This window comes from Haliaeetus leucocephalus, unplaced genomic scaffold (assembly GCF_000737465.1).
Source record: "Haliaeetus leucocephalus isolate CR32 unplaced genomic scaffold, Haliaeetus_leucocephalus-4.0 Scaffold450, whole genome shotgun sequence".
In the NCBI taxonomy this organism is placed as follows: Eukaryota; Metazoa; Chordata; class Aves; order Accipitriformes; family Accipitridae; genus Haliaeetus; species Haliaeetus leucocephalus.
In genome coordinates, this window is record NW_010972886.1 from 11,231,920 (window position 1) to 11,254,986 (window position 23,067).

The 23,067-nt window shown below is 41.1% G+C and overlaps 1 protein-coding gene across 1 annotated transcript in view; it reads right to left on the reverse strand.

Annotated features, from left to right (window-relative positions):
• Positions 1-23,067, reverse strand: part of MACROD2 (MACRO domain containing 2) — an 896,045-nt gene that overhangs the window by 17,068 nt on the left and 855,910 nt on the right. Inside the window, exons 14-16 of the mRNA XM_010574793.1 lie at positions 19,595-19,672; positions 18,885-18,959; positions 18,164-18,262 (exon numbers count right to left, since the gene is read on the reverse strand). Of these exons, the coding sequence (XP_010573095.1) occupies positions 18,164-18,262; positions 18,885-18,959; positions 19,595-19,672 (252 nt within the window). The remainder of the gene's footprint in view (positions 1-18,163; positions 18,263-18,884; positions 18,960-19,594; positions 19,673-23,067) is intronic.

Sequence of the window (23,067 nt, forward strand, 5' to 3'; positions counted from 1 at the left end):
ACATTATAACTAACAATATGGCTTTTGCCTTCTTTTTCCCACAACAGAATTTACAGAACTGCAAATAAAACTGGTATCTATCATGAAAACTGGCAGACTCTTGAGTCTAACAAGATAACTATAATTTTCCTTGAAGCTATTGAGCAAGCCTGTAACATCTCCCCAAATCCTCTTAATAATTGATGGCTAACACAGGTTCCTTACAATGAGGTGTCCTGAAGGTCAGCCAGAATACAGCAGCCAGTGCTGTGGGATACTCAGAAATGCCACAGGCCATATAAAAGTACTGAAACCCAGGCTGGCACACTGCAGTACTTAGCCCTTCCCGTGATGCCATCCCCCTGCTATGCGGTGCCAGAAAACTTAAAGGCTTATACTTGGGATCTTAGCACCAAAGTCAAGACCTCTACCAATTAAGCCAGAAGAGAATAATTGTGTTAGCAGTTTAGAGCAGTGGACTTTTGTCCTGCTGAAGGAGGATGACATGCACACATAAAAAGCATTTCCTCAAGCTAAACTCCTTCAGATTGCTGGATTTGCACCATGTTTTATAATTTATTCATAATGAAGAGCTTTTAGCTCATGAACTTGCAGATGCCCAAAACCTTTTTATCATACAGCTTTCAACTGTTCTGGGCTTAAAAAAAAAAAAAAAAAAAAAAAAGGAAAAAGGGGTTCCCCCCTTGGGTCAACCAGCAGCAACATCTTCCCTCTTCTTCTCCCCTTGAGTACCCACAACTGGAGGACAACACAGAGCTTTTGCCAGCACATGGCATGAGGGTCAGAATTAGAGGCTACAGATGTGCACTATTTCTCATGGTCCAGGTCTGCAAGAATTTGTATGCCAGTGTAAGGATTGCCACTGCCCACAGTCTCCACAAATGCCTCGATGTCTGTTACTTTCATGGGAACTACTGAAGCTTTGAAAAGAATGCAAAAAGTGCTAATCCCCTGGCGCGAGTGACTTCAGCCTTGACAGACAGTTTCCCAGAGTCACAGATAAAACTTAAAGATTCAGCCATAAAGGATTAGGAGTGGTGTCACCTAGAATTAAGTCAGTGGCCTTGAACCATGTTTTTGTTCAGCACTGTCAATAGCAAATTTCACAATCTTAAAAACAAGGTTTATTGAGTTTCTTTAAATATATATATATATATCTTGATTTCCTGAGTAGGTTTAAAGGTCTAGACAATTCATGTTATATTGTTTTATATTTTCCATTTTTTACTACACTTCAGTGCACTAAAAAACATCAATCTGACAGTCTGAGGAGACTCAAACAACTTCACAACCGTGCACAGGATGTTTCTTAGGTATATAAGGAAATAAAATAAACACCTTGCATGGCTCTTTTCACATTGATTCTATTTTAAATACTACAGACCCTAAAAGGGGAGAGCCTGTTACATAGAAAATAGGTGGTCTTTGCCTAAAGAGTTTATAGTTCACAGCAAATCTAGATAAATATCTTGCCTACTTAGTGACCCTGCTATTCTGATATAAGCACCTAAAAGAGGTCCCTAGATGAGATGTTCTTTAAGTGTAAAGGCTATGGCCTTTCAGTTATCAGGTGTAGAGATTATTTGGGGCGGTAGGAGAGAAATAAGCCTTGTGCCTTAATGGGTTGTTTCAGTTCACACTGAATATCTGTGACAATGCCAAGCACTGACTGAAAATCTTATGAGGGTCCTAAGCACAGAGTACCACTGATCCTCAGCCTGGTAAAACCTGCCATAATTTGGGAGTATGGTGCAAAACTAACTTTGACTTAGTACTGTGCACTACAAGTTGACAAGGAATTTGCATGGCAGAGGCTAACTTGCAATTACACATGATAGCCACAGGTTTTAGGCTTGGAATAAAGGAATGCAGCCTTGCAAAGATGCAACAGCATTATGTAAGCCTCAAACATACCTCAAACATGGGGAAGGAGGAGAGGGTAAGTCTCCCTATCATGCCACGTTGTGCGGCACCTCGCAGAAGTTTTGGCTGCTTTTAAAGCAGCACCTCCCACGATCAAAGCTTGCAAAAGCGCTTGGCTCAGGCTGGAGACCAGCCGGGCAGTCGGCAGCAGCCCCAACACCATGCCAAAGCCACTGCAGCTACTGCATCCCACAGGCAGTGGGTGGTCCTGCTGCACAGGGAACTAACTGGAAAGGCACATGTGGAGTTGATCAAAATATTTCTAACAAAACCCTTTCCTGAATCAAATTACTTTTTTTTCCTCTTTTAAAAGAACAGATAGTTTTATGGGAAATGTCATGTTTTCAGGGAGTCATACAAACATAGCTTGAGAAGCCTAAGATTTCCAGACAAACACTGGCTCTTGCCAAAACTATGAACTGAAGCTATTAGATTTCTGTTAAAAAAATAATAAAACAAAAAAGTAAAAAACCTCCCAAATATAAAGGAAATGAGTATTTTTTTGATTTTGTAAAAAATTTTCATGGAGGGAAGAACAAGAGGGAAGTGCTTCTGACTAGGTAGCAGGAAGCACTTATGAGTGTGTGTGTTGGTTGGTTGTGCAACAAGTATTTCTGGCAGAGCTAAGCAAGCTGTTCTTCAATCAGCAGGAGCTGGAGGAAGCCTGCTGGTCACAGATGATACCTGTATAAGACAGCAGTACAACTGTGCTGGAAATCCATGAAATGGATGATTCAAGTAGGCTGATAAGCATGCAAAGCCATGAAATTTAGGCTGTGCATTCCTTGGGTAGAGACAACTGTGTATGGCACCTTGCATGATATTACCAGTTCAAGTTCAGGAACTGTGTTGCATGCTACATGGCAGTAATGATTGATGATGATAGTAACAACACTAATGGTTAAAAAGATTCTGCTTATCCTTCTGCATGTTCCCTGTCAACAAAATTCTTTAGTTAAGTTTCATTTCCCTAATACAGTAGTAATTCATAACCCAAGAGATGACTTAATAGTGTACCACTTATGGTAGAATAGAAAGTATAATGAAAACAGACCCAAATTAAAGCTTGTTAAGTTCAGTTTACGAACTCTTCACTCTCATGGCATGTTTGCTATAGCAAGCTTAAAAGTTCAGATCCATTTTATTTCTGCCTGTCCTCAGGTTTACTAACTCTGAATTAATGCAGCTTCTTCCGCAGCCCAAACACAAAAGAGCTCTGCAAATAGCTGAAAGAAACGATAAGGACTCCAGGTGACACAGATATCATACTGTACACAGAATTACTTTCCCCAGAGTGAGCCCACGTAGCAGCATTTTGTGACATTCATCATTAAAGTTCAGTCCTTGGAGTGCTGCCATTGTGGTCATGCGCAGCAGGCTCTCCACTGATAGAGCGGAGCTTATAACCAAAGGCCATCCCTCCTGAGGGCAGCACAAAAGTGATTTGATTATCAGGCCTTGGGAAAGGTGGTTTTCTATCCTTAGCTGGTTTTATTTCAAACAGTTTTCAAAGGGCTGCTAGTGGGCCAATCAGTTTAAGTACGTGATGGTTCATAGCAACAAAACTGTGAAGTCTCCGAAACTACAAACCAGTGAAATGTGAGGAAAAAAGTTGCCTTCTTGCCAAAACAAAATTCCTGGTAATATATAGTGTTGGGTCAAAGACAAAGTTATTTTGTAGAAACACAGAACTTGCACAAATGTCGTCACAAAGGCTTTGGGGTCTGCTAAGTGGCAGCCTCTCTGATGTCCTCAGCCACCCTGGCTGAGCACAGCCAAGGCTGGACCAGCCTCCCGTCGCTTCCTCCAGCTTCTGTCTACAGACATATTGTCCCAGCTCAGATTTATGCCCCACGTGGGGACACACATCACCAGCAGTGGGGCTGCTCAGTGAGTGACTGGGGAGCCCCTGCAGCTCCAGGCAATGTCTCCTCAGAAACTCCCAGCAGCATCGCAGCGAGAGGACAAGTGAGACAGTAATGGTGAAGCGTGCCCAGCAATTTGTACCTGCTGCAGTTGTTCTCGAAGGGTTAGAGCTCACTCTTTCATTTCCAAAGCCTGCAGCAGGCCTTCAAGCTGTCAGACAGGATAGGGATACAGTAAAGCATGGAGCAGCTTCAAGTGGTGCAATTTCATTCTGCATATGCGTCCTTTGGTTCCTGGCGTCTTCGCCCAAAGACTCTTATACATATATACACAGACATATATAAAACAACCTACTTTAAAAGCAGACTTTGAAATGCCACTGGCTTCCTTCGTTCTGAGCACATTCCCAGGGAGAATGTCAGGTCGCATAACTCATTTGTTATCTTTACACAGAGGAGCTCCACTAAGCACCAGCCATCATAAAAATACTAACATTCCTTTTTGTGGAAAACAAATATAAAAGAAAATCGCAGCATCTCTCAAAAAAAAGGCAGTTAGCACTTCAAAGACTACCACATGGTCTGTAAATAGCAATGTCGATACACCAGGGAGCTGCACTCCTCTTTGTTTAATGACAGCCTGAGTTACTCAAATGGAGGTAGCAATGTTACAGGCCTTCCTCATGACAAAAAAACCTACATCGTGCATTCATTCAGACACACTCTTTGCATTTTATTTCCCTTGATGGTTTAAAAAAATACCAAGAATTGGAATAGCATAAGAACCGCATTACAATCTAGCCTTATATAAAGCACTGCTCTCCTCTGGGCAGTGTGCACCCAGCAACATCTACTTTATACATACCATGAAGGGGAACGTCAGGGAGAAAACTGCAGTAATTGAGGTCATGTCCTCTGTGTTTGTGAAGAAACCCCCTCCCACATTTTTCCATCATCCACGGATACTTTCATGTATTTACAGCTAGCCATTTTAATTATATCTAAATATTTATCTCCCGAGAGGCTATATTAGTAGGTATTTAATTCTAGTGATGCAAACACCTGATCGCTGGGTGCTCTCATTTGCCTGTAAATGCAAAACACAAGCCACTGAATTCAACTATGTGGCAAATGTCCACAGGTACCTCTGAGGTATGTGACATCCCCCACAAAATCTGTGCTTCACATGCTTAAACAGCTCGCTCTCACGCTTTATAGGGAGGGAGGGAAGAAGGGAAAGGGTTGTGTTTTGTTTTTTTTTAAAATCTCATTTGCAGTCATACAGCTAAAGATCAGAGATTAATAATAAAAGTGCATATGTGACAATGCAGAAACAAATGCTGTTCAATGTCAAATACAAAGCAATTTTATTTTACTGTTAATTAACCAAGCTTTCATCTCAACTACTCTGATCTGTAAATAAAGCTCACAAGCTGATTTCAAACAAGTCTGGGAATTAAGCAAACAAACAAACAAAACCCCCTAAAGTAAAATACCTCAACCCAAAAGTCTCCTAGCACTGCTTAACTAATTATGTTTGCCATTTTTCATTCAGGGGGACCTAAACAGATTAAAACAGGTTACAAGCAACAGTACTCAGGCACTGGCCTAAGGGCAACAGCCCTCCTCTGAACACCACCAGCCATCAGATGCTGCCAAACTCTGCCAAGAACCAAGGGGCATCCCTGGATATTCTGAGAGATAAGAAAGGAAAAGGAGAGATGGACAGAAGGATGTATAGGAAGACAGACAGACAGAAGGAAAGAAGAAAGAACAAACAACTGGTCCCCAACACTAAATAACATTACATTCTCCTGCAGCTATGCCTAGCCTCTGAGGATTTGCTTTCCAAGCTCTTTATTGAAATTGTTCAGGTCCTTAACTGATCTCCTGGGGGGCAAATCGGGGGAACGGGGGGGGGCTGAAAAGCCTTAAGCTAATTAAGCATGGCTGAGACATGCTTGATGAGATGGGAAAAACATGAAGCTTTTGAAAGGGTGAAAAATCTCCAACCATCTGGTAGTGGCATTGCAGAGAGAAGAAAGAGGAAGGACAAAGGGGCAGCTCTCTGCAGCAAGGAGGTACAGGACTCCTTTAATTACTGGGCCACTGAGACCTTTACCGCTCCAAATGCCTGTGAAAGCCCACGAAACAAGCTTAGGAGGCTCAGCAAAACCAACAGCTCTTAGCAAGAAAAGCAACTGCAAGAAAAGCATCTGCAGGAAAGTGAATCAGAGCAGCTTTCCCCAAGATACGTCTGCTAATTAAAAATGATAGGTAATAGATGGTGGTGGCGAGGCCCCCAGATCAGAACAAGACTTTTCCCAGCAACCTCTCTACCTGTCTCCTCCAACTGCTGTTCTCCAAGGCCCTGCAGATGGTGCTCTCTTTAAATTAATACCACCCTGCCATCCAGAAGGAAGCTTCTGTTGTACTTGGCAATACAGGTGAACAGCCTGCATTTAGGTTTCAAAATGAATGCCCCAGGTGTTTCATCAATCTGGCAAGCAGCTGATGTGCTCCAGCCTCTTCAGGCCTGGTTAAGGCTCATCTGTGTTTTGCCATCTCTAAGACCAGCTAGAGAAAATCACAGCATTCAGAGGGCAAACTTCGCATACCGGAGCAAAATCTGAGCTATCTTTGCTCTAAATGGCTTTGTCAGCCATGAGCTGCGAAAGTGCCATTGTGATCCAAATGAAGAGCCCTCCCCTGCCTTCTCCTCTTAAATGAGCTGGATACAGCTACAGCTGACTACAGGTGCAGGCTAGCAAAGAGCAAGCTGGTTTTGACACCAGAAGCTGCAACCAAACCCCTGCCAAAAAGCAGCGCTACACTAACTCTTGCTTTGGGATGCGAATACGTGTAGCTGATTTCCTTCCCTCCCACACACAGATTCTTCTCCAATTATTTCGGCTGTGTGCTGTGATCCAGTCAGATTTGCAAGCTGCACAAGAGAAGGCTATATCTATCCTTGGATGGGAGACCACATTAAAAGAAGGAAGCGGTACTGGCAATCCAAGGCATTGCACTGTGCTGCTGTCTCCAGGATCAGATATAAAACCCAGGCCTTGACTACATGTGGTGGTTAAATATCCTGTAGCAGTTGTGATAAGAACAAATGGCATTAACCCTGTTCTTCGGCCAAATCTCAATGTGAATTTCTCTCCACCAGGCTCCCCTTGAAGGTTCATTTGGAAGGAGTTCCTGTGTCTTAAACTATCACATTTTTAATTCATTACTGTTAAACATTGGCTGCATTTAATGCCAGAGGGAACACTTCCACAAGCAGATTCTGTGATCTCTGTACATATCAGTTTCTAAGATAACTTGGGTTCCTTTAGATAGGTACCAGATACATATGTATTTCTTATCATCTGCTTTTCACTTCAAGAGCCAGCTGGATCTGCAAGCAGAACTGCATGCAGAAAATCTCTTCCCCTCCACATCCTACGTAATGCTGGAAGCAGGTAATATTAGAAATATTGTTTAAGGACTTTTCCCTTTTTCTTTCTTTTATTTTGTTAAGCAAACTTGCCCATGTTGTAAGGCCAGGAGGTTCAAAACCAAGCTAAAAAAGCATCCAAACTTTTGGATGCTTACCTGAAAAGCAGCTGTGTTCCAGCTGGCCCTTGCTGCGGCGGGGGCTGCAGTACCACTGCGTGGTTGCTGAGTCCTCTGGTGTGGACTGCACAGTTCAAGACTCAGGTTTATATGGGAAAGCAGATTTATGGTGAGACAGGCATCAAAAAACCTGACAATTGTATAAAGTGACCACAATAACTGTACTTACTACACACTGCACAGTTACTACTTTGGAAGACAGAGAGGTAAGACAAACAAAACCACAGAGCATGCCAGTTTTGCCACTCGAAGACCAGTGTGGGAGCTGTTAGCTACACTCATGTAAGACGAACTGTAATGTATCTGCTGTCCCAAGGAGGAGGCCCCAGAAAATGAGAGCACAACTCTGGTCTCTTTTGGAGCTCCAGCTTTGTAGACCAACGTGACCACCAGAGAGGAGCTCCTGATATCCAAAGGAAGGACTGGACGTGCTGGTAGGGACCACACCAAAACACTGTGAATGCGCGAGGTGAGATGCCAAGAAGCAAGGCCAGGACTGAACTGAGACGTGATCAGAGCAGCCATGGCCATCCAAACACAAGTGAGGGAGAGGGACTGTGCCAATGTTTACCACTGGCCTTGTTCCCTGCTGATCAGCGCATGCTGGAAATAAATCTGAATTCGAGTCCCTCTCCATGCTGGAAGGGTTCAACCCCTGACCCTCATGTCCTAGAGCTCCCTGCAAGGCAGCCATGAGGGAAAGCCCCCTCCATCCCTTCCACGCATGCTGGGACACCATTGACGAAGACACATGACCTGCAGAGCCCTTTGAGCTCTTAGAAAAGAGCAAAACAAAGGGCAGTGTAGCTGCTGTACATGCAAAACAGCAAGTCCTGCTCAGTTTTGCATCCTCTCCAGACCAGCTGGGTCCTGGGCCAATGGAGGCACCACGCTCAGGTACAGGCACCCCAGAGAGGGGGAGATACTAAGACACAGCCCTGCCGACTACCTCCCTGTTCAGTCTGCAAGCTTTTCTGCTAATCTTCACTGTTGCCTGGAGAGCTGGAAGAATCAGCCAATTTAATTTCCTTGAATCCAGCTGGTGGAGTTAGGTACTGATTTTTCAGCACAGTGACATCTTATTTTGAAGCACCTGAGGTATCTCCATTTGCGCTCATTTGACGCTTTTGTGCTACGTTTCAGGCTGACAGATCATAAAAACACATCCAGTGAATGCATTTTAACTGATGAAACGCCTTGTAACCATGATAGCATTTGGCCACAAATTAGGAATCTCAATTTTTTCCAGGCACTGAGACAGTGACTTTGCCACCCTGACCCCCTAACTATACACCACTGTTAGCTGTAACCAGGGGGCAATGGAGAAAAGATTATTGACTTTTTCTTCTCAGAACCCAGAACACAGTTTAACTGATTTTCTATCCAGGTAAGAATGGTATAGCCTGTAAGTGACTGCTTATTTCCTCCACAGAGAAAATGCTGAACGTGTAAACATGCTGTCTTTCAAGGGCTGTCAAGTAATGTAGGTATTGAGTGTTTTTTGACAGGATGCTGTAAATGGAATAAAGGTGTTTTGGGCCTCTGCAGTAGCTATGATTACTGGCAGAGCTCTGCCCTTCACACTACTGATTGGGGAACAAACAAACAAAAAAGGCTGCACATCTGCAAAGGGAAATAATGAGACAAAAGGCTTATGTGTCCCAACATTTCAGGGTAAAGACCCCACACCAGTGAAACAATAATGAAGGGTGTTTTGTGGTTGAAATTTGCTGGCTGCAGAAAGCTATGGATTTTAAAACTCAGAACAGAATTCACAAGTAAATTCTGAACCTGGGAGAAAATCCTTAATAACTGTTTGAGCAAAGAACAGTGTTAATAGGATATGGAACAATTACACTATGAGCATCCCAGCACGTATACAGGTAAGTAAAAGACAATGCCATTCCATACTCTTCATATCTCTCCTGGATCTCTCAAACAAAACCAAGCATTTTTGCAGTTGCCTATAGACTGTCTATAGCTGCAACTCAAAGTGCATCATCCAGACTGCCTGCTTTGCTGGCCTGGTTTAATTGCAGCTATGAGCACATTCATGGCACACAGGAGTGCTCCAGGAAAGGACCTCCAGAGCTCATGCAAGACTCCAAAAAGGAGATGCTGAACTTTTTGTTAAATAACAGGAAGTCCCAAAGAGCTGTACTCCTGTACCAACATGTTGAGATACCACTACTGCATGATTAAGATACAGGTGCAGTCACAGAGATGTAGGAGGCGAGATTAAATGCTAGCTTGCTCCCTGATGGATCATTCACAGTGACTAGAGCCAGGGTCAGCTTGGGCTGTTGGGCTAACACTATGGGCCAGGTGACTGGTGGTGACCCCACATGCTCATCTGGAGGCAAAATGTGATGAAAGCCAACCAAGAGGAGGAAAACTGTTCCAGATGGCAAGATGTGCTCAAGAGAACACTCACCTGTCAACTGCATTAGGAAAAGGTGAGGGGACAAAAAAACCTGCTGCCAAAAAATTATGGGTAACGGGCAGAAAAAAGGAAGAGAAAATCCAGAGGTATGAGGAAACCGTAATGCTTCAAAATCTGAATGAGATCAGGTGGGATTTTTCCTGCTCTGGGTCTGCAGTAGCGAGAAGCAGATTTAATCTCAGTTGGGGTCATGCCCTATCAAGGCAACCTCCACTTTACAAGTTACATTTTCTCCCTCACTGTGTAATAGTCCCTCCTTGTACAGCACTGGCCTTCCTCTCTAAGCGCCAGGAGCAAGGGAACTTATGAAGCCATGGTGTACTTCCCCGGCAGAGCCAACATCGTGAGGATGCGCAGAAGAGAAAACAGAACAGAGCCGAATCAAAAAACATCCCTCCTGACCCAGCTGGTAGTATGCACAGTGAGTAAATGCCACCCTTATCATATGAGAACAAGGTTAACTACTCACCCATACCATTGGGCACAACTACAGCAATAAAGCTACTGACAGCAAAGCAACAATGTTGTTCCCCCACTCCCCCAGAAGAATAAGTGAGAGAATCTTTTGATCCGAGGACATATGCTGCTTTCGCTGAATTTGTTCCTGTTCTGTACTTGAAATAAAAGACAGTTGTCCTAAATCATCCCCTCCCCACACCCACCGTTTGTGGGTTTCTCCCACACTCAGTTATAACCGCACTCCACTCACTCTATTTAATGAAAATCACTGGCTAAGTGCAGTTTCTTTCTCTGCTGCCCCAAGAGTGTGGCCATTTGTGTTTATGAAATAGCTGTAAAATAGTGCAACAGCCTGGGCAGCATGGTACATCCATACATAAGGTAAGCAAGGGGGAGCACAGAATTTCCAGTTCCCACAGCCAGCTCAGTTGGACCTGTGCATATTCCATCATAAAGAAACTTTATTAAAGGAGGTAGGATTCCAAAATTAATCAGTGAATAACAAAATGAAGCCTCCTTTTGTAGCAGACAGGGCACAAGAACATAAAATTTGTCCACGAGGGATCAAATTCTTTCCTTGTGTAGCTCCCCGCACTCCATTGGTCTGCTGGACCTATTCTAATTTAAGACTGAAGTTCTTACTGTCGCAAACAGGAGTTAAGCCCACTGTTCAAACAGATGCCTCTGTAGCTGTACAGTATATTTAAAAATGGTGCCATTTCTCTGGTAAAGCTAATTTCCAGATATACTATTAACTACGATGCCATCTGTAACAGTGCAAGTCCTTGGCCAGTGAGCCCTACTTCTTCAATATGTTACAGGAAAAAGTTTCTATGATGTCAATGTCTCTCCCATATTACTTTCACTTGTTCCTTGGGTGCTATTTGAAATTATTTGAGAGATACGTGTTTCATTTGCATAAAGCGCCTCTGCATTTCTGGAGATTTGAGCTAAAACCAAAGCCTAGGAGACTTGGACACCACCACATGAAATATGGATTCCACTATCTTCCCAGGTTTCATATGCTAAAAGGGCATTACCAATATCTTAAAGCTCTTTAAGCCTTGTAGCTCACAAGTACAAAACATGTAACATCATGTAATACTATTATAAACACATGAGGACAATGACTTCATAGCATCTAATTTTCAGTGACATTTCATGACTATATTTTTTGGCATTCCTACCATGGAAAATAAAAACAAAAATGGCACTTCAAAATATTCCATTAAAAATATCCAGTTTCTCCTCCAGCTTCTCAGAGGATTTTTTTTTTTTTTAATTTCTTTTTATTTTCTGGATATGGGAAAGAGTTCTAAAAATTATTTTACTTGCTTTAATGCTGCATGTGTTTCAATTCAGTACTGTAACATGAGTTAATTAAACTAAACAAAGGCCGCATTGTCAACACTTTCAGCGAGAACAAAGAGATGATACTTTTAAACAAAATTAAAACTGCCGATTCATAATAGTATTTCTATTCTGCTTAGTGAAAATGAAATGAGGAAAGCAATCAAATACACACAATGAACCTTAAACACTATCATTGTTAAAGTATTCCCTTTTTTTGTTGTTGTTTTTTTTTCTTTCCTTTTGGCTTTTTGTCTTGTACCTTACCATCAAGCCTGATAACATAAAGTGACTATGAGAGCAGGCAAAATGTTTAAGCTGAAAAATTCCTTACTTTTTCCAATTTTTATTAGAAAAACATATAGAAAAAAAATATATCGCTTGTCATTGAAAGATGAAAAATAATTAAAACTTGAAATTGATCTTGCACCACCTATTTTTTACATACATTCAGGCTAGAATCTGATGTATGGAGAGTAATGAAAAGAAACAGATTCCTTCTGTGGCAGAAAAAAAATATGACTTTTTTCCCCACAGGAGACTGAAGTCAATATCTGGAGCAGACTACTGACAGTATAATAACCACCCCATCCTGCCAAGGCACAGTGCTGCGCAGCATGGCCCAGGCAGCTCCCTTAGGGAAGGCCTGCAGGAGGTCTGCATCCCATTTGCTGCCTCTCTCACAGCCAGGGAGGAACACCATTTTGGGCAGCATGTGCTGCCTGATGTGGTATGATTTCTGCATCGGCCCATGCTTATAAAATGAATAAACCCCATCACCTCCATGGTCCTGCTGGTGCATACCACTGGTCATGACAGCCCGCAAGAGGACATGGAAATAGCAAAGCTGGTACTTGGAAGCAATTTTCCCTGCTAATGATCTTGCTGATCGCTTGCCACTAGTGAAGCAATTGCTGATATCACCTACCCTTTGCTGATATAAGAGCCTGGAGACCTTCCAGTTCAGAACTGACAAAGCCACCATAAATATAACCATGGACACTGGGACCAAAAAACCCACTCCTCTTCTGAAAGCTGCAACATCCAATTGGAGCACAGAACATGCTCGCACAGAGACACTCACAGGCAGGTCAGCCTCACCTGTCTTCAGCTTTTAACAGAGCTATCCCAATTCCATACCTATGCAGGACATTTTAAGTGCATTCATGAAGTTCAACAAACCGTTTGCAAACTTGGAAAAAAGTGCTGCCTCCCCTTCCAAAAGCAATCTTTTGCTAGGCTAAAAGGTTTCTTTTCCCTGCCTACAGTTATGGCCTTTGTTACTTCCACAAGGCATAGAAATTACCTGGATATACTTTTCTTCCACAGCTATGATGCCTTCAGAAGAGCAAAGTGCTTTGCACTGGGACATATAGACCAAACAGCCCTTGGACCACCACAGATTGGCCACAACAGGCTGGCAAGCAGAATCTGGTCACAAAAAACTCCTCATCTGGCTGATATTGCAACTGCAAAGTTCACTTGAGTTTTGTGAAGTTCTCGAGAAAATAAAGGCATGTAAAGTGAGGCTTCTTAAAACCTAAAGGTATCCCCTGGATAAAGGAACTTTTTGCCTTTCCAGTGATAATCTTGTTACTGCATAGCTCCAACTACTTCCAGCTACTTGCTTTGCAACAGCCCATGTCTCTGCGTAGCTTAGAGATTTAGACATGCAAGTTTAAACACCAGTTCACAATTTTCTGGTTCCACAGCATTTCTAGCATTTCTGCAAAAGGTCCAAAGGTGCACCTTTTTTTTCTTTGCCAAATATCAATACCTGTCAGAAGCAGATTTTAAACATATATTTCATGTTTAGGGCCAGACTATTCTGTAGCAGCCCCCAAAATGTCATCTGATCCATTCAGTATGAGTTGTTATCAAAGACCAAATACACTGTATCTGATTCGGGATATTTATTCCTTTCTTCTTTGGGCAACTGAATAAAAGAAGTTGGAGCCTTTATACTAGATCTTCAGAAGCCACAACGCTCCAAAATATCTTTGTATGCTTTTCCCTCCAAACATAAAGAAAATATCTTTTTAAAGATATGTAAGGAAGATTTTAAAAATCTCCTTTTTTTCCAAAATGTCTCATCCATCTCCCCTTGAAGCTGAAAAGAAGTTTGGTTGAGAAATAAAAGGTAGTTACAATTGCATGACTCAAGAATAAAGACGTCAGATTTGTCCAAAAAGATCTTTCTCAAGAAGTATTTCGTTTCTCTGTAGCCACAATGTCATATCAAACAAAGTCATTATTTTGACATTATTTACGACTGTACCAATGCATGTAAAATCCTATCAATGCCTGAGACTGAAACTATAAAAAATTGAGAGCCCTTTTCTTCCAGGTTTTGGAATATTTAATTCTCTCCAAGATTATGCCATAAAATTATCTCTTGCTAAAGTACAGATGGGTGAATGTCCTGGAAATCCAGCTGTTTAAGTGAAGAATAGACAAAATGATGGCTACAGAGTTACATAGCTATTCATATAACAAAGACTGTTGAGCAAAACTGGGCTTAGCTAGAGCAGAAATTAGGCAGAATTCAAATTTACAGTAAAGAGGGACTGACCAGAAGACTGGCAAATGAAGTCATGTATACTGCAAATGATTTAAACCGTGAAACCTTCCCCAGCCCATTCCCAAGCCTGCCTTAATGCTGCACGGTTCATACAGAAAAAAAGATGGTTAATACAGTTCCCTAAACACGGCATTCAAACAGGCTAAGATGCAACTGCACAGAAATACTAATCGTAAGGGCTGTGTCCTTCTTTTAACCTAAATCCCTGGACTTTATACTGGCATTAATTATGGCATTTTGCTCCTTGATTGTGCTTCAGCAACAACCTGCTTCTGCATTTCTGGACTCATCCAATGGAAAATAAATGTGTCCTTTGTCCAGGGAGGATGCTACCCAAACACTCTGAGTTTGTTTCTCGGGTAGAGAAACATCCCAGGTCAAGCCTGAATCATGTTCCAAACAGCACAATAAGACAAAATGTTTTAGCCCGAATACAGAAGAGAGCCAACAGAGAAATAATGGCTACTTCTGTTCATATTCCAGTGCTCTGACAGAAATCCCATTCTCCAAAGAGTTAAGCAACTTCCAGAGATGATCAGTGAGGGAAATCATCATATCTAGTGTCTTGACAAAGGGAGACAGAAAGATGGGGGAAATAAGAAGATACAGGGGAGAGCAGGCTCAGAGGAGGAAATGGCTACATATTCACACAAATAAACACAAGTTTTATTTTCATGTGCTGAAAATTGTGTTGTGGAGAAACTCTGCTAACTAAAATTACAAATAAATGCTGAATGCACGGTCATTACAATGTAACAGGATATTTCCAAGTGTACATATAAAGGGACCACTGAACAGTCAGCAAATAGGTCAGTGATCACCACTTAACTCTGCTTTATTAAAAGGATTTGAGAATATCCCTAATCTTATAAGAAACACAGATTTTCATTATTCTTTTGTGAACTAGAATGAGTGCATTATAGTAGCTGGAAAAAAATTAAAAAGGCATCTGCCTTTTTTCTTCAGTTGCTCCATAGTAATACATAACTTTAAGTTACAGTAGGAAGAAAGGGACTAAATTGGCACATGCTATATTTTATTACTGATTTTGGAAAAAGGCAACAGCAGTTTTTTATGAAACACACACGGTGCCTTACATTGTTAAATTCTTTAGGGTAATCTGGCTTGTGTCTTACTGCTGGCAGTGGGAAACTGTAGTGAGACTGCCAAGACTGATTCTTGGAAGTGCCAGGATCTGTGACACCATGGCGTGACCCTGGAGCTGTGAAGCCAAATAAGCTATATAGAAAAGACCCTGCAAACCCTAAAATCCCCCAAAACACATAGATGAACTGGTAGTAAAACTTGCACAATTAGATCAAAAGCTTTATCTACGGTTTGTCACATCTCAAAACCAGCAAGAAACAGTCATTTTTCAATGGAAAAACAGATCACTGAAAAAATTCCTAGCACTCTTCAAAGCCACAATCAGTAACTAAGCAGAAATCTAGCTTCAGGTTGGAAAAGGGACTTTGATCTTTGTTGGCCATTTAGTGGCTTCCACAGCTCCAGTGCTGGGGGCAGCACAGGTCACAGATGACTCCCATTAATCTAGTGGCTCACTGGCAAGAGAGAGAAAGGAGAGGCAGCTATGTGCTACCCTTCGCTCCAGGATGAGCTTGGTAACACAAAAAAAAGTATCAGATGTAGAACAGAAAGACCAGGTAGTTTGCAGTGCAGTAGTTGCTACGTTTGGCTATGCATATAGGTCTAGTACAAGTCAAAACCACTTAAGATCCATGTATTTCTATTCAATGGGACTAGCAGTCCCATGTTAGCTTTTTCCCCACATGTTCTTAGACAAAAATATGCCATTTCATCATATGTCCAATGTACTGCAGATGCTGCTGGAAAACTATTTAACTGAATTAGTTTCTGAGGTAGCACTTGGGTTACATGAAATAATGTTACATATTAAATCTCTGTTTTATGCCAGGTAATCCCTTCCCATTAAGAGGAGTCTCTATTTGGGGAATATATCTTACTTTATCAGCCTGAACTTCAGCTGATTTTCTTTTTTACCTCTCTGTCCAGTTCCACCTTGATTTGTGGTGAACTTTCAAAACTCATGTGGCAGAGTATGTGCCTACCAGAAAACGAAGTATCTAGCAAGATGAGCACTGAGGGTGCTTTACCTGTTCTTATACCCATAAGAATGAAACAAAGCAAGGGAAAGCCTTAATTTCTTTTTGTTCTCAAAACCCTGAAAAAGCATGCCCTCAATTACCTATCCTTCTCAAAACCCTGAAAAAGCACCCATTTATTTTCCCTGACCCACAGACAGTATGTTTGGAAAAAGCTAAACAGAATATCTATGCAGTTACATAAGTGCTGTACTCCGCATGCAGACTCAACACATCATCTCCTCTTATTGAACTGACCAAAAGCCGACTTAAATCAATAAGAGTCCTTCTATGAAATTCAACGAGCTTTGGATTAGACAAATCCTGCACAGGAGCAATACCTGAGCCCCCAGGTAGGAACATGTTTCCAAAATGTTTGGAAAGAACCTTTTACTTACTTAGTACTTGAACCTATTAAATCAGGGGCAGGAAAAGGAAAGTGCCAAGAACAACACTTTTCTGACATTACCTTCTTTTCCTTAATGCTGCATATTTTAATAGTAGGTAGAACAGATGGTGAAATATAATCTCTCCACTGAGAATTAAATGACAGTCACTAGCTGTAGGGGACACTAAAGTATTAATGAGAAGGAAATGTACAAATAATGAAAGTACATTTTGTCCAACTTGCCTTTGATGAGGCATAAAATAAAATGTAAATAATTTCTATTAGGAGGAAATTAACATAACAACTTTGGTATTTGCAATCAGAGTGAGCTTGTATTATATAACCTGGATTTGCAACTGAGGCAGTGCAATACCATTTACCTGGATTTGAAGTAAGGATTATATCAATTCTATTTTCACCATCAGTAATAAAGCACAAAACCAATACCATTAACATGACTGATAATAGAGAGATGTGATTAGTCTCAACCTGGATAAGCAATAAAACAAAACAAAACAAAAAAAAAAAGGAGAGGAAATGTTGTTTAGCTTTATATGAACAAAGAGGTTCTATTAACCTGGGTTTGCAGTGAAGAGAAGTGTCAAACTGCTAACATAGGTTTGCAATTAAGTTGGTGTCAATGTGACTGGGAAAAGGAGTTCATAATTAGGACAACACAGTTAGTATTGACCTGAATTTTCAATAAAAATCATGTCTGCATTTCAATTTGGAACTATAAAATTCATCCCTGTGCTGTACAAATGATGATATAATGATTAACTTGCAGTTACTTTACAATTAGAGAATTATTTACATAATATGTTATTTTTTTATATAAGCACATGCCTGTTAGAAATGGTGAGCTGAATGTAGGGTTCCCGGAAGTAAACTTCTACATTTCTTTGCAAAAGCATTCCTAAGGATTTAAATACTTTACTCCCAGAAAAAAATACTGCTTCAGCAAGACTCTATGTTCCTGCTCCAAATATTGGTTTCTTTATTAGAGCTACTAGTTTTAGTTAATTAGTAGTTAAATCTCTATTAATGACCTCACAAATAATTATCATACCCATTTATTGTAAATACTCTTGATGCTTCTAGCAAACATGATTAAGAGGGTACTTAAATGGACATAAATTGGTTGTTTCATCAGCCTTATGCACTTTATTGCAGAAAACCAACGAGAAGAGTAGTTATTTTAAAGAACCTGAGCATGCACTTTTTTGCACTTATTTTCCTACGTAGATACAAGTCCAATATATCAAAACAACACTCGAGGATAGGCAACAAAGGATTTTTCGGGGAGGGGGCACGGGAAGCAAGCTTTTATGTGCTCTATGTTTCCTCACAACAGAAAAGGAGAACATGAGCCCAGTAGCATTTTCTGTCTCAATCTATAAGTAGTCTCACCTCCTCCTTCTTCTTCTTTTCCTTCTTCTTCTTTTTCCCCTGCACCATGAATCAAAGGTATCTCAACTTCTGTTGTGTCTTCTTGGTTCAAGAACGGCTCTGAATAAATTTGATAAAAAGAAGATGAACAGTAAAGCTTTTCAGAATGGACATAAAAGGTTTAACATACACTGGAGAGATTCCTGTTAAAAACACTGGCAGAGGAAAAGGATCTTTTTCCCCAAATGTACAGACACAAAAGCTGTCTCAGGGAAATCCAAGGGGCTGTAGTTGAGAGCAAGGCCTTGATCCTCCAAGATGCTGAGCTTTCTGGGATTTAGCATAAAAACCCCACGTGTCTAGTTCCAAGCATGGGCCTTTATTGGGACTTGTCGCAAGCCCAGATACACACGTACTCAAGTGTTTTGCTGGACTGGGGACAGAGCATTCAGTGCTCCAAACATACAAGGCTGAAGTGCTTGTCATCAGGAATAAGCAATGCGATGTTCACTTCTTTCTTTAACAGTCACAGACATTAAAAAGTCAGCTTCTATCACCGAGAATCCATGGATACTCCCGTGCTCAGCAGTGAATTTAGAGTTACCATAAGAAGATCCAGCTCCACAGATTTAGCTTAGTAGGCATGGAGAAAGAAAGGGAACTTAAACACTACTGATATCTGAGCAATAACTAGCAGGTTTTCTGTTAATCTTGCTCTTTGGTTTCAAGGCATGTGCAGTACCTCCTATATCCATGCAGGAGCTTTGGGAATCTGCCCCAGTTTTCATCTCTTCCTCTGCAGACACATCCTGCTGTCCTGTTAACAAGACAAATTGAAAATGACATCAGCACGATGGCTGTGGGCAGGCAATGAATGGCAAGTTCGTCAAAACAGGACACGAACCTAACATATAGCACAGTCCTTTTCAGCCGAGTGCTGCTTTTTTTCTATTAAACAAAAAATGTTGGACGTATTTTATATGTGAAAATATCACTTAACAAACTCTAAGCATTAAGTATGTTAAATGGCTGGTCAAAACTGACCCTGAATCAACTTTTTTTTTTCTTTTGTAGCTCAGCCTTGACACACTGATTCTTATAGGAGCTGTTGCAAAGCACTCACACTTGACAGTTGACTTAGCAGAAGGAACAGAATCACCCCACAGGCTTTTAGAACAGCAGCAGCAAAAAAATAAGAAGGACAATAATAACAATGCTATGCACCCAAGATCAATATGGTTAAACCCACGTATTTGGAGATGTGTGTCTTTTCCAGCAACACCAGAGATTACTGCACCACAGCTGGTTGGCACACAACCTCTATTAGCCAATAGCATTTTCTTAAGGCAGCAGAGGTCAGGCTGAAACCCACTGGATGCTGAAACTGGAGGAACTAAGGTTCCAAACTGGTTCATTATCTCTGTCTTAAAGAATTTTGATACAAAACTTTACCTTCAGCTTGCTCTTGTTCACATCCCACAGGATGCACTGGGTCACTCTCCCGTGTGCCTTTGGAGTCTTTCAGGGAGTCTGAGGAAACAGCAAACAAACAAACAAATCCTGCAGTGGTTTTCATGCTGGAAAAGTCTGGTAGTTACTTCAGACACAGGTAGCCCTTAGGTGCCAGCTTCATATCTGGCATTCTGATACGCTGACAGATTTTCTATCTTTTTAACTACAGACTTATATACTACAAAAGTATACTCATGGGTTTCAATTATTCAAATTGATTTCAAAATCTGTACACTTACTGAGCAGTTTTTTGCCTGCAGTACAAACCTTAAACAAGGAGCTGGCAAGAAAGGACAGGTAAGAATAATCAGCAGTGCTACGGAGAATTTTATTTCTAATGAACGGAGTGGCACATAGCTATGAGAAACAGCACAAACCACCTACTTGATAAATAAAGTGATTTCTTATTTATTTAGAACAATGCCAACACTTTTCATGGTTGGACTTCCACAAGCTTGACAAACATTAAGTCCTATAAATCCCAGTGCAAATCCTAGCCTCATTTCACTTGGTGACAGAACTCCCAAGGTCATTATCGTGGCCAAGACTGTTTTTCCTTTTAGGGGAGACCAGCAAAACAAACTGCCCAAAGCTGTACCTTGAACCAGTGGCACAGTGAGGTTTAAATTAGACAATGTAAGTCCAATCGCTATCCTATCTGCAGTCTTCATAAACACAGGGCATTATTTTGTTGTGTCGAATGTTCTGACAACAGCCACTCCTTAGTTATTTTGTTGTGTCGAATGTTCTGACAACAGCCACTCCTTAGTTTTTGCATGGGTATGGAGAAATGCATTACTCCACCACAGTCAGGAAATCACAGCAACACAGCCACCCATTTTAATTCTGCTCATCTGCATAACACAGCTTTCACTGGATAAGGAGCTCTGTTTGAATCTTGTTAAAAAAACACCGCTGATCTAACTGGACAATTCTGCAAACTACAGGGGTAAGTACACTTGAGGTCATAACAACGGTAACAGATAATCGGTATTTGTGTTCCAGAGTGAAACATTTTCTGAAATGCTTCTAGATGGAAAACTTAAGTAATAGTGCCAAAAGATCTATGGTGCATGATACTAAATTACGCTATGACAGTCCTGTTATGGCTCTACTGCTGCAAGGTCTCTTTCTACAATATAGCAGAGCAAATCTTACAATATACCAAAGGATGCCCCTGTAAAACTCTGTTCCTGAAACTTGCCAAGAATAATCTCTGACGGATAAGTGGGAAAGCTCGGTTGTTAACATCTGATCCAAATTTAATAATCTGTAGAAAAGGTATGCAATGAAAGTGTGTGGCTTTAATTAACTGCAAATAATCCCCCAAGGCAAATATTTAATTACCTGCACAGCTTCTTACTTCTTTCATGGCATGACAATAAGTTTATAAATCCAAGTTTGAAAGCAGAATATCTCACTGATGTACAATTTACTAAAATTTGCCCTTGGTGCACTTTTTTTCACCCTACTGTGGACTTAAAACACTACTCACTACTATCAGCTGGACCACTGCACTGGCCTTTCATACTAGGATACCACATTGTGCTACGAGTTACAAGGGATTCCTATCAGCCCAAATCAGAGAAAAAATAAATGAGAATTTCATCAGATTCCAAGTTTAATCAAAAAGTGAGTTGAAGGACCCCTTGGTATAAATGGGAATGGCACTAAAAATCTGTAGGGAATTTTTCAAGCAAACTTTAAACCCATTGAGTGAAATTCTGCCTTTGCTTAAGTTTTTGACAAAGCTTTCAGGATATCAAAAAAGCCAAGATCTGTACCACCTGTAGCCCCATATGCTAATTTAATATAATCTTTTTTCTGTATGATTTAGTTGCAAGTTTGTAAAAAGAACTGTACTGACGAAGCTGGAATCAGAAGTCCTCTGCCTTAAATACCATGCAGCCCTTCAAACAGCCAAAAGTAATGATAAACTGTGATATTATCTACTACGGGTGGGAGAGATGCACGTGGCTCTGTCCCATCAGACCCTTAGAGCTATCTTATCCTACACCTATTGCACGGTAGTTCATAGTCCAAGACCTGTGCCTTTAATCTCAGTTCACAGGTGCCACCTTTTCTCCCAGAATGAGGAATGACTCCAATTTCATGCAAAAATCAATCCCCAGCATCAGAGGAACAATTACGTGCTTTGGTCAATAATAACAAATGGAGTTTAAGGAGCCTCGTGCTTGGTTGATGTATGTGCCCCATCACACTGCTGTTTGTCGTGGAGCATCACATAGCTTATGGCAAACTACAGTTATCACACAGCGTGGGGAGTTGTCACTACTCCCACCCTTTGGCACAGCTGGCAGTCTGACCCCGCAGCTGCACTGAGTGCCAGCATTAGGCACCACGGCTAGAGACCACCTATGCTATTTGGCACATCTTCAGACATTACCATAGCTGGCTCTACACAGTTTATTCTTACAGGACTGTAATTTTGTGTTAAGCTTCCATTTTTATCATAAACAGTTTTCTAATTGTTCCGGGGTTCAAGAAAGCAATTTAATTGCACAGAATTCCAAATTATCCCAGGCAATACACAATGACAATGTTGCACAAGTTATTTTTTGTAAAGCATGTTTCTGAAAAGAGCAGAACATGGTCAGGAGTTACGGCCTAGCTGTAAGAGTCCACTGCTCTTATTTCAGCAGTAGAAATCAGTCTTTGCATTAGTACGCAGATTCTGAGTTTCAAAATCTTTAAGGTCAAGACCATGTCAAAGATTTCTTCTTTTCAAATGCAAATATTAGATCAAATATTCAAGCCAAAATGTCCAAAGACAGATTTACTTTTAGGATTAACAAGAATAAAATAAAGGAATAAACACAGTTTTATGAAGAAAATCTGAGCCAAGCAAGAGTGAAAGTGTAAGACCAAATGCACCAGTCAATAAAAGCTGTTCCCAAATCGGATACAAGGCAAGGGTGCCACCTCCATTTCAGCTGGCAAGCAGTGGTGGGAATCCCACAAATGCTGATGATATACTACTTTCTGCATGCAAGTTTTCAGTAGGGTAGTGGTATTGCTCGGGCTCAGCTGGTCCTCTGTGCTCGCTTAGCCCTTTGGAGCCTTATGCAACTGGGCAGAAGCCAGTATCACAGTCCTAAATGATTCCAGGGTCTGCAAAAGCTCTGGCCATCCCTAAAGCCTTTGTTCATCTCTAATTGGCTAGGGAACTAACTCTGATTTTTTAAATGGCATAAAGCAGTGTTAGTCTTCTCCTAAGACTGCTACTTATCTGTTAAGTCGTACCAGAGAATCCAAGCCAGGATACTATTTTGCAGCACAGTATGCTTAGTTTTTTGGTAACACACGCTGGGCACTATTTACCTTGGGTAACCATAAATTGGGACTGTAAAGGTTAACATTCCTCCAGGCAGGACTGAAAATAATCAGTGTTT